General features: G+C 32.1%; 1 protein-coding gene across 1 annotated transcript in view; it reads right to left on the minus strand.

Moving 5' to 3' along the window:
- Window positions 1-1727: 1727 nt before the first annotated feature.
- LOC137658707 (putative polypeptide N-acetylgalactosaminyltransferase 9) overlaps window positions 1728-13076 on the minus strand; it is a 258420-nt gene continuing 247071 nt past the window's right edge. The window contains 2 exon segments of the mRNA XM_068393703.1: window positions 1728-5290; window positions 7653-7781. Coding sequence (XP_068249804.1) covers window positions 5147-5290; window positions 7653-7781 — 273 coding nt within the window. The 3' untranslated portion in view covers window positions 1728-5146.

Raw genomic sequence — 13076 nt, forward strand, 5'->3', positions numbered from 1 at the left:
AATCATACAATCTATTTCAGTTAGCTTATTATCACTTGGAGAAGTCCATTAACATACTCCTAGAGACCAATCTTTTTCAGAATTGGCCTGTGTATACACCATCATAACAGGTATCAACAAAACATCAATTAATAGGAATGATTTAATAAGGCACCCACTGAGGAAAATCACATGGGGAACAGTAATGAATACAAGTCTTTGACTATGTCTGTATGCAGTACCATCCCCCCAGAGTACATTGGAAAACAAGTGGTTAATTTCACTTACCACAACAAACAAAGCACACACACACAAATTGTAAACACTCAAAGAGTGCCTGCCCAAGTGTTCAACAGTCCTAATGACAACATTTTATAAGTAATGCATATATACATTGTAGTCATCAGAAGTGAAGAAGTTCTTGCATTATCATCAAATGAATGGACATTTTCTTGAGGTTAACACTTCATTCATTCACTAACCTACACTGATACAATATGTTTAATCATCTGGTAAAAGCCTAGCATAGTGGAGAGAGTTCATATTTAAAGCACTCCATTCTACTGTATTAGGCTATATTTCCATAGCTCTAGATCCTTATTTGCATACTGCATCTCAAGTACCAGCAACTCTTATTTATCAAGGGAAAACATGGCAATCCCGATACCTGTGCATACAAATGTATGAAAGAAATGTCAGGTGATTATAAAGGAAAACAAAAATGTACAAAAGTGCCAAAAAGAAACTTGATTTACCAATGGAATGGTGAGATGGTCCAAAACAATGTCAATGTGATAGACTCAACTTGAAAATTTATATATGAAAACTACTGTATATGATTAAGCTGACCTGATTGTTGCTGACATTTGGGATGGTGCATAGTCATCCACAATATTAAAATTAAATGAACTTCTTGCTAAACTCTTACCCATATTTGCCAAAAAAATGGTAAAAACAACTGTACTGGTGTTGCAATTCTACAATATTTTAATTGCATCTATCAACAAACAATCAGTCCATGAAATATACAGCCTATGATAAGTACAAAACAATAGGTTTCATTGAGCAAAACAAAAATATAAGTCTCTTAACTCCTTCGTCAATTCTTTATCAAAATATTATCTTATGGTATCCATATCGAGTAAGGACAAATGATTCATTTTTTCAGTAATAGTCCATAGAGGCACACTTACAGTCCTGTGGCCATTGCTGAATAATACTGCACATTTATAAAAATGTGTATAAAAGAAATTTCACTATCTTTAAAGAAGCTATAACTGCAAGAAAACCTACATCTGTGTCTGGGTAGAATTGAAGAAAGAAAGCAAAAAAAAATTAGAAGCCTAACTATGGATAATTCATCATTATTTTGATATGTTCACATTGTAACCAAAATATGATATGTCAGTGCTTACAAAAGATAACTAGTTTATAAAAAATCTAATAAGATTTAAATTTTTCTAAACACAGGAAGAATATCAAAATATGCTAATTAATATGTCACTGGAATGTTGTGGGGAATGTAATCAATCTTTGGAAGAATAAGAGTTCTTTATGAAATTACATACAAGCAGACTCCGCATTAAGTACTATATAACAATTCTTATTCTACCATGGGGATGTTTGATGTTTAGTTTGATCTTCTGTACATATATACACACAAAACCTGGTTAATATAATACACATACAAGCTTCATTAATCAAATGACAAGAAAGTTGTTCTGAATTTCTAAGTCACTGTACATAAGATTTGCATGGCTATACTTTTAATAAATGACTTTACTTGTACGTTAAGCAGGTTTAGCTGTCACTTGTACGTTAAGCAGGTTTAGCTGAACGCTTTTAAAGGTTGTTATTATACTACATTTGAAATAAAATTTTGCTCCTGTTACAGTATCATTACTATTATAATCTAACAGTTGCCATCATAATGTTAACTGTATAAAAGATAACCACAACAAAGCTGCAAATCAGAGGCAGTTTCTTGGATATTACAGCTCAAATTTGATTTATTTTGTAACAATGAATAATAACAAATATGTCAGGAGCACGGGGTAGTAAAAAAATAGTAGTAAGAAAAACGCATTGGAAAAAAATGTTAGCAGAGGGAATTACTTCAACTCAGGCTGCAGACAGACTGTCCTTAGGCATAGAATTTTGAAGCTTTGAAACTAGCTCCATGCATTTCAAAATTACACACACCAATGAATCATTGAATACTACACACGGTAATCATCATGTTTTCAATAAGTGGTTAAATGAGACTAGCACATTATAAAAATAATTTGAGAGTTTTAGATGAATAATCAAAACCCTTTAAAAATGATCACAAATTTACATTTACTCAAGATGGCAAATATCACTAACTACCCTGTATCATTAAAATTACTACGCCTTTGCGCAAGTTATACATTAATGCATAAAATTGCAATATTTTCAAGCATATTTAGTAACTTCATTCAAATACATATAGCTTATGAAGCTTGTCCCCAAGTCAAAATCAGCTGCAGTCATAGACACGTTAATACTGTTATGGATTTGTAATAATTAATTTACATAAATTAATGCTTCATGGCTAACTTTAGATGTATCATATATTTACCTGCATAACATTCATGATACCAATTTCATACATTGGTGCAAGAAATCCGGTTGTAACAATAGTACAGATGTCTGTAAAAACCACAACAGAAATGCTTGGCGCCATTCACAAATTTTGATGTTTCAGATAAATTCCATATAAATCACAATTCTTTACCAAATAAAATATAATTACCATAAAGGAATAACTAAGTAATAACTAACATTCTGCAATACTCACGATTACTATTCCAAATAGAAGGAAGCCTGTTATAAATATAGCTCTTTCTGGTTGCATAGACAGTTATGATAGAGCTTTTCAACTTTGTAAGAGAACAAGTAACAAAGTTAAAATAAAGAGTATTGCGTTTACTTTTACATTAGCTTGTAAATCTCCATTTCCATGGTTTATGCAAATACAAACTATGCAACCGTAAATTGCATAAAACATTATGGAATTTTACCTTCCTATTTTCTCTTACAGTAAATTCAATTATACTTTATGTACTATTCATTAACATTGTTGGATTTTGTCATACCCTTTACATAACTACCAACATTTCAAAAGTAGTACAGTATTTCTTAATATCAATAAAATAATCAATATGGACTTTGGATGACAAAGCTCATGTTTTCTCACCCTGCTTACAACACTTTGAATAGCATATATGATTATTGGGTAAATAATTTCACAACCATTTTAGTCTATTACGGTATCTTAAATAGTAATTACTGTATGAATGAGTTAAAATCTCAGAAATGAAACATTGGATTGCATAACAATAGCTGTGAATCATTACTTTTAAAAAATACTATACTGAAAAAAAAAATGAAACTACAATTTCAAATATGTTTCCAGAATTTCATAAAAAATCGGCTTGATTATTCAAATAACCTCACCACAAATATTTAGGAGATACGTGTACTGCCTAATGGTGATCATCAATAAAAATTAATAGTTTTATGGATTGGTCATAACTATAAGTCACAATTATGAAAACTAAATCCTTAAGAGATGATCCATAGGAATTGAATTAAAGTCCCAATGCATATTAATGATGACCAACAATACTTGGAAGACTTCTTTTAATTACTCAAATTATTAAGTTTCAAATAATCATTAAGAAGGAACTAATATATTTATGAGGTATCCAATAAAATACCTACCCCATCTTGTACTTCATAGAAGTTCTCACATCTCAATTCCTTGTCTTTTAAAGTTTAATTTAAAATCAGATTCTTATATCATCACCTATACAATACATATTAAAAAAAATCATAGTCCTTAATCAATCCCAAGCACCAATAAGGAATTGAATAACATTCAACAATGTAGGAAAAAATAAACATATCATAATACAAGAATGAGGTAAATACATGTACATTATATATAATAATAATAATAATAATAATAATAATAATAATTATAATAATAACCAATATCCAACACCATCTTCTATACAATCCCAAAAGAAAAACTCTTGCTTAACATACAAATCAATCAAATGGAATAAATTTCATAAACAACAGAATCATGGCATATCTAGTAACAGGACTGAATACGGGAGTTTTTATAAAATTAACATAACTAAATGGCAATTCTTTGGCCATAATGATTCTCCTAGAATGATTGACATGTGAAGCATCAGTAACCTTGTTAGAATAAAGAAGGGAAAGTCTGAATAACCCAGTCTTGTTATTAGGGATGTTCCAATAATCAAAGAGAAACAATTGAGGCACACTTGACACAGGCTGTCATAACTGGCACAAGACTGAAGTGTGATTTCCAGTCTACAATAAGAAATCTACACACTACAAAGTATAAATGCATAATGCCTGACATGTGCTTCATCAGAATTCATGCATATACCTGTATCTCCATTTCACCAACCACACTATTTTCATTGCAAAATTATATCACTGAAATGCACATACTGGTGAACCACAACCTAGAAGTTGCATTTTCTATATAATCTTTGAGAGTTTATTCATCAGCAATTGGTAATGAACAACTACTTGGTTTTATTTCTCTTGTGTGTAGCAACCAAATATAATACTGCTTTAAAACAAAGACATCTCAGTTTCAGGTAAAGGAAATAATGTGCAACTGAAGAACAAAATAAAAACCAAATAAACATCTCCTTGTCTGTTAATGTTACTTCACAGTGAAATACAAATACCACCAGAAGATTCATTAGTCACAACCATCTCCAGCTAATATTCCACACACTGGTATCCAGTTATAGTTCCTTTGCCCTAAACAGTATCTAGCCTCTTCAAATATCCAGTCATTGATTCATTTGATTGGAAGGGAATTTACCTTGAACCTTGTTGGTAGAATGGCAGTTTACTCTACCAAAATACTGTAATGCAAAAGAGGGAATAATGATAGAAGAAAAGATTTTCTGGTACAGTACCTATTACTTGTTTTAGATTCGTTATATCATTGATAGTGCTGCAATATCAGCACAAAATATAAAATCACACATCACTGATATACTTTTCTTGTAATAAATTAATACACAGAGGCACTTGGAAAATATATGTATAATAAAAGCAATATAATCTCTTATATTCAAAGCAGTTCTCATAGCTTTTTTGAAGGATCATAATTTTCAAATTTCCACTTTTGTCTTGGTTCATTCAAATTGCAGTCTTCCATAAGAAGTTTCTTCTTATCAGCTGAAATGGCTAGACACTTCTTGCTGCTGCCGTGGGTAATTCGATTGGTCTGGAAAAATATTATATAACAACTTTAGTGAAGTGTTGTACCTAAAGTTATTTACAACTTTTTAGATTTTACAATATATGAATGTTCATCAGCAAAGAAACCACCACGCTAAATACTGTACATCTCCCCCTATATATTAGAGTGTCTATTTATCTATCTATCTATATAGATAGATAGATAGATAGACAGATAGATAGATAAATAGATATTTCTTTCCTGTCATGCTAAGGAGAGAGAGAGGGAGTAGTCATACGGTGGTGCAAGGGTTTTGGAAAAATCTATTTTTCAGATATAGATTTTTCCAAAACCCTGTTCACTAAGTTATTCACTTTAGCCCTAAAGTATTTTGAAAATATAGGGGCTACATTTAGTTATGACAGATGGCCTCACTAGGAAAACTTCAATTAGTAAGCAGTCCGTTGTCACCAGGTCATTTATTTGTTCCTCTTCTACTTGATTACCTGATTGGGCTTTCTTACTGTTCAATATAATCTGTTTAGAAACTGGTTTGATATACCTAAAATAAGAATTTTCAAGAAACCTATACAAATGGCTACATTGGTGAGATAACACTATGTTTCTGGTAATTATTAACTTGTCCGATAAAAATATGATTGCTTAAACTCTTTCAGCATGTAGGACTAAATCACACAATACTGCTCATCTAAATAGCTGGCAAATCACAATTCTCTACTTGGTCTTCTTACAGAGTACTTCTAACATGCTTAAAGTTTAAAGGTCACTCATGAATGGCAGAGATAGGGGACAGTGACAATGCCTAGAGACTGACCATATATACATATAAGAACCCAAGACCCCTCTCCACCCATGCTAGGGCCAGAGAAGACCAGGCAATGGCTGCTGATGACTCAGCAGGTAGACCTATAGGCTCTCCCAAAACCCCAAATTCAATTTCACATTAAAAACTTAATACTGAATATAATTTACTTTAAAATAAATACCAAAAGCATTAGTCAAAGAAACAACACCACATAAGTAAAATAAATTCAACAATATGTAACCAGAAAGAGTTTCTCTAACTATTATCATGACAATATTTATCTAGCAAATGACTAATCAGTTACATAACAAAATCTTCTTCCAAATGCCTTACATTTGATTTATAGGTAGAAGTTATATTTCAGAAGTATTATAAGTTTGGAAATGATCCAGCTCAGGAGTTAATTTGATCATTATCAGTCACACTTTCTTTTGCTGTTCTTCATAAAGAGGTACCAAGTAAACATACACCCCTACCCATGCTCTTACTACCAATTAGTACAAGTACCTACAGTATGGGATTCACTTTAAATCTATACAAGCAGACTAATCTTTATTGCGAGAGAAATCATTACATAACATTTGGCTCTAGTTAGTTGAAAATGTTTCTAAACATAAAATTTTGACTTGCAAGAGTTCCTATATGCCAGGCAACACAATTGAGGCTGATCAATATCTTTAGTTCCAGAGATAAAAGTAAAAGGAATGGATAATGCATCCGAGCTCCTCCTGACCTATTCTTCTAGCTTGGATTCTGATTGCATTTAGTAAGAATGTTTATTCTAGTGACTAAAGGTTTTGATATAGAAAGACTGAAACTGTACAAGACATCCCTCTGCCCTAAAGACAAAGGAGTAGGATGAAAAAGTAGCAAAATAGAAGAATCTAACCTTAATGGCCTATACTTTAAAATAAAATATGTTTAGGGAGATACAGTACTGTACTAACAATCGCACATGGCTTTTTCATAATTAAACTTAAGCATAGGATCTAAAAACATTCAATTTTCTAAAACTTGAAAACTACTCCAGAAAAATGATAATGTGATTTAAGCCCATCAAAAACCATTCAATAAAATGATGCAATTTAAACCTATCAATCTCGTCACTAACACTTGCTGTCTGATTCTCTTACATTTAAAATCTACCGGTAATCATTATTTCTAGTACAGTATATACTTATACTACCGTGTTATTTTCAAACAATTGACACATTCCTCAGACCTACTAGTTAAATCTCATTTTTGACCACTACCATAAATGTGACACATGGTTCCTTATCACCTATAAAAATGTATAAATCAATTACTTGGGACATAACAAAGCTCATCCTCCAGAGCTTAAAAGCATAATGTGTTAACAGAACTGGTGATAAGTGGTAAATACAGTTCTGGGTACTTCCTCTACCAATGGTTACAGCTTCTCCCAATAGATGGTGGTTCAGGATGGCAAGGCATCACCAGAAGAAGGGATATGGGGGCAGAGAATGATTTCATTTTTTTATTTAGAGGTCAGGAAGCAGTCACTTTGATATTGTTAGCCCGATGACTACAAGGTAAGATTCGTTTAAGTAACAGCCTTACCTCTGGAGCATATTCCCAATATTGGTTGCCTTTAGATCCATGGCACGGATATAAGATGACGTCTTTTCCTGCAAAGTCCATGCATGCTTCATCCCTTCGAATTTCTCCCTCTTTGCTCAACATCCAATACTGTGAAAATAAAAGAAGATTACAATATGATAATGCAAAACCCTTCGCACTAACTAGTGCTACACAATTCAATTAGAAAATCATAATGGTAAACTCTGTTATATTTCTACTGTGCATTCTAAATTGAATATTGGAAATGATAGATAAACTTATTTTGATCTTTGACAGTGTTATCTATACTTAACGAGTTTACATTAATCTAACTTTTAGAAAACGTTGAGCTCTAAAATAAGCTTGAAGATATTGTATGTTTCTTCACTTGTGTAATATTTCATAATCAAATGTCCAATAAAATAATCTTAAAAACTAATACTTTACTGACTATTGGTAATATTTGAATTCTGAAAAGTTAAGAACAAATCTGAACACCTGTAAGTGACAAAGCTTAATTTCATGTGACTGACAATCTAAAGTATAAATATGATGCAAAATAAAGATAAGTCAAAGTTTTTGTTTCACAGTTAATACGAGAGAAGACACACTAATAGTTTCCTGTCCCTCTAAAAGCTAAAAGGTTAAATTCAGACACATGACATCAACTTCACAAAACCATGTCTAGTAAAAATACTTTACATCAAAATGTTCATTCCATAATTAGCCTCGCATTGATCAAGATGAGTGGATATACAAATATGAAAAATAATTTAGGTTTGCTATAACATACTAAAATTACTTCTCACATATCATATTGATGAACAAATCCTATACAGTAACCCAAAGTTGAAAAGACCCTTTACACTAATTTCATTAATAATTCCCATCTGGGCTTAAATGTAGCCTATTCATTTCTCTATTTTAGAAGAAATCACAATGGACAATACGCTGAATTAAAATTCAGTCGTGTGAAGCTGGGGGAAAAATATATTCAGTAATGATCTTTCCTCTTCAAATAGTAAAACTGGGCTGGCACCCTACCAGTACCAACCAAACTCGGCTGAATCCCTCGCCAGGCAAAGAGGAGTAATGAGAAAAAAGAAAAACCTTTTGTTTCAAATTTTTTAGGTCGGCTACCTCCCAAAATTGGAGTTAGTGCCATGGTAAATAGAAATAAACAGAAATTACAGTTTTGGAGACAAAGATAAAACCAATTATCCATTTTTGAGATAGACATCTTGATGGTTATAATTACATATTTACTCTGAGTGAATGCCCTTATCAGGATATAAAAAGAAAAATTAAAATATATACTTTTTTTAGGAAGGAAAGTTACAAGAATGTTATAAAACTGGAAGGGAAAAGTCAAGATGTGGAAAAAATAAATACTGCAAGAAGTCGTAAGACTTATCATAATAATCCTTGAATAAAAGTGGCCTAAGATTTGGAGGAAAAAGTATGGCTCTTGTGAAACAAAAAATAGATTCAAAGGAATCGAGAAAATGGAACCAGGATGAAAATTCCAAATATGTTAGAGCAGTTATTGTGCCAGACAATCTCACTATAAAATTCCACATTGTAAAAGTAGGATGTGGATACAATGCAGATATTACAAATCTTAATATGAAGAAAAAATTAATTTCACTCTATTCAAATGAATAGTGGCTTAAACAGTAGTATACACAGAAAGGGAGCATAGTCAGTAACTAAGGAAAAAAAAAGACTATCAATCTTGATAACATTAAAAAAAAAAAGGTAGATTTAAGATACAATAGCTTAGCACAAGCACCAGCTGGGGAAAAGGTATGAATATTATTATATACTTGAAGATCTAAAAAGGGTCTGAGAAAGACTTACTCAACTATTGGGTTTTAAATAGAACACTGAGAAGGGTTGAGGCAACATATTACAACATAAAAATTATAAAATCCTCAAATATTTGTGAAGTATGTTTAGAAAGAGGTATATTTATTGCAGACTGACGAGTCAAGCCTAGAAAATGTTGACTAAAAAAGTGTTTCCAAACTCAGAAAAAAATATCGTGATTTGGAATGAGTAACTTGAGACATTAATAAACAACTGGACTTTTGAAGAATATAAGTTGAGGAACAGAATCATTACATTAAATATTGTAATCTCAAATAGATGATTTAAATTACAGCTGGGACAATTTAATATATTGACAGCTGTAAAGCAAGCTTGTTCTTGAGGATTTTGAAGTGAAGCCTACCATTGTCATTAAACTATTAATTTAAATGTCTAAAATAAATTGTCTAGAATACTACTAAAATTCATAAGTTGTATCATTTCTTGTACTTCATACTGAAAACTATTTCATAGTGTGTCCTCTCTCTACCATAATAGCCAAAAAAAAAAAATAAACTGCAAAGTATAGTAATTACTCAAGTTATAGCAAATATTATAAACTAGAAATCTTTTACATGGTTTGCGATATATTTCATGTTTCATCTAGGATGATGTTGGTTCCTGAAATACCAAAGTATTATTACACGATATTAAATCCTAAAAACAACCAAAATTGTTTTAGACAAATCAATGAACATATTACAGTTAGATAAACCTTATCATAATTAGGTAATGTTTATTTCAACATGTATATACAGTGGTACCTCAGTTTACAGGTTTAATTTGTTGAGGGGGAGAGAGCTCACAGGTAAAATGCTTATAAAGAAATAAAGGAAATTCACTTGATGCATTCCACAAATGCATAAATACACATATACAATAATCTTTAAAGGTTTGTGATCGAAATAATTGAGCAATTTATAATCCCTAATATCAGGAATTAATCAAAAAATAATTCACTATAAGAAATAGAAATGTTGACAAGCTAACTCAGACTTTACCTATGAGGAGACTCATGATTAGCATAAGGGAGATGAGTGAGGTGGAGGAGGAGGATGGAGTTACTGCTTTGAGAGAGAATCTCCCTCCATGAGAACTTCATTCTCTTGAACATCATTACTTAGGGAATCACTTAATTTATGCTTTAGAATGGCATGAAAATGCAACTTTGCATTGTTGGTAAATAGAATGGTTCCTTGTCTGCTGGAGCCTTATCTTGATATTGTGTTTCTACAAAATTTTGCAGCGTTTCTCACAATTTCTTCATCTCCTTAATTTCAACTGAAGCGAGAGGTTTATCAGTCTGTCCCTCTTGCTCATCAGATGAAATCTCCATAACCACTTGTTACTGCTCATTATGCAATTCCATCAACTCCTCAGGCTTCAGCTGCTCTTTGTGTTCAAGAAGACTATTGATGTCATCCTCCTACCTCCAACCCCATTGTCAAGACCACGGTCGTTGCTTTGTTAATGTCAACACCTCAACTGATACATAAATTTACTTGATCCTCTCTTTTTTTCTTCAGAAAAGTAAAAATAGTGAATGTTCTTTGATTGTACATTTTTGCCAGGTTTGCCAGACATCCCCTGTTTATGCTTCTCAGTAATTTATTCTTTTACTTCTAAGTTAATCATCTCCTCACAGTCTTTCTTAATCTTCTTTTAGGCCATTGTCTCTATTTTGTACAGTTAACATGACGATATACAATAATGATTGCAACTCTATAAAGAACAGTTTCAAAGATGTTGGCAAGATACTGGGAATGATGCTGTTATGAGTGCTGCTCAGAGAGTGAAGAATTAAGGTTGAACAGGGGGGGGGGGGGGGATTCAAGCTAACATCAAACAAAATTACATAACAATTCTATGAACACTGCATGGGTGGCAAATGGGCTCTGTGTGACCGTTTTCTGTGCATCACATGCAAGTCTCGTTAGCAATTGTCCACAAAAAAAATTCCTATAAGGAACTAAATATTTGCTTGCAGACCAGTGCAATGCTTGTAATCCAATTTCAATTTGCATGGTTGTATCCAGTTACTCATAAACAGAGGTACCACTGTACAATAGTATACAGCTAGCATATTAAAATTGCAATATGCTGATGCTCACTTTAGACTAAGAAAAAAAAGAGCAATTACAAGACTGAACACACTATTGAAAGTACGATACAGCATACCTCTATGATAATATCTAAAATAATAGAATTAAAAATAATTCTTAGCCACAATGATGATAAATCTGTTAATTTGTTTATTGCATTATGAAAACGAATCTATTACAAAAAAATCTTGAACAAAAATATTTCAGGTAATTATGGATGACATAAAACAGTACTAAAGTAAGCTATTTTCTACACAACAATTTATGGCTTGGTACACAAGCTGTAAATTAAAAATCATAAGATATAATATAAAATTGCAATGCTGTAGTCATAATCTTGAAACAAAGTTCCACTGAACTGACTGAAAAAATATACTACTGAAGTACTTACCTGGTTACCACCTTGTCCGTGACAAGGCCAAAGTCCTACAGGTTTGTGGTTATCATCAGGCTTAGCCGGTGAATCAATGCACTGTCCGGTTCCCAAGTTGTGGATCTGTCGCACATAGACAACACTAACTACAACAGCCACAGTCATCATGCTTCATACATTACTGTATTCACATTCAGACAGGTAAACACCAAGAATAAAGGATAGGAAGCAGGGGGCCTCAAGTACCACATAGCTAGCTTATCTAAACAAGACTAAACGATTGCTGCACTTGATGATGATTATTATGGGTTCTACAAGAAAATTCTATTCAGCTGCCACTCTACAGCAAAGCAGCAGAACTAAAGATATCAGGGCAGAATTCAGCAAAATCAGAGAGGCTCTATCCAAAGTCCATTATACCACTACAAAATGCTATGTAAAATAAGATAACTTATCCATAAGACCAAAATGAAAATATTACAACAAATAAAGGCAGAAAGTATTGATGATATTTATTAAAGTACAAGACTTATTCCAAATATTAAAGACTAATCTACGCTAGTAAGTGAACCTGTGGTAACATCAAATAAAAATATTTTTCGAGGGTGAACTTTTATGTAAATCTACATCACTAATGAATAAGGACATATTGCACAGTTTCGTTTTACTATGAATACAGATACAGTCCTTTGATTTAATAGCATTAGAGAAATGTCCATCACATGGGAAGCGCGGGATATACAACAAAAACTACGTAGCAATTCGATCTTACTATTATCTCTTTAATACTGTTACTGCATTACTACATTGCTACTGTACTGTACTTATGTCATCTTTACAAGTTAAAATCTCTTGTTTTGTTTCACCTAGTCTATAGCAACAAATGTAGCTATACACTACCCAACTTCTGCAGTGTAGAGAACTACTCTATATAACTAAGTTACAATGGATTCTACAATATACTGTAACTGAGAAAGAGGAGATGGGTAATAGTTTTGAATATACTATACAAAATCTAACATCTACAAGACTAATCTGACTAGGGAAAAGTCAATACTGTAATAATTAAAGCATAAAAAA

This window comes from Palaemon carinicauda, chromosome 19 (assembly GCF_036898095.1).
Source record: "Palaemon carinicauda isolate YSFRI2023 chromosome 19, ASM3689809v2, whole genome shotgun sequence".
Lineage (NCBI taxonomy): Eukaryota > Metazoa > Arthropoda > Malacostraca > Decapoda > Palaemonidae > Palaemon > Palaemon carinicauda.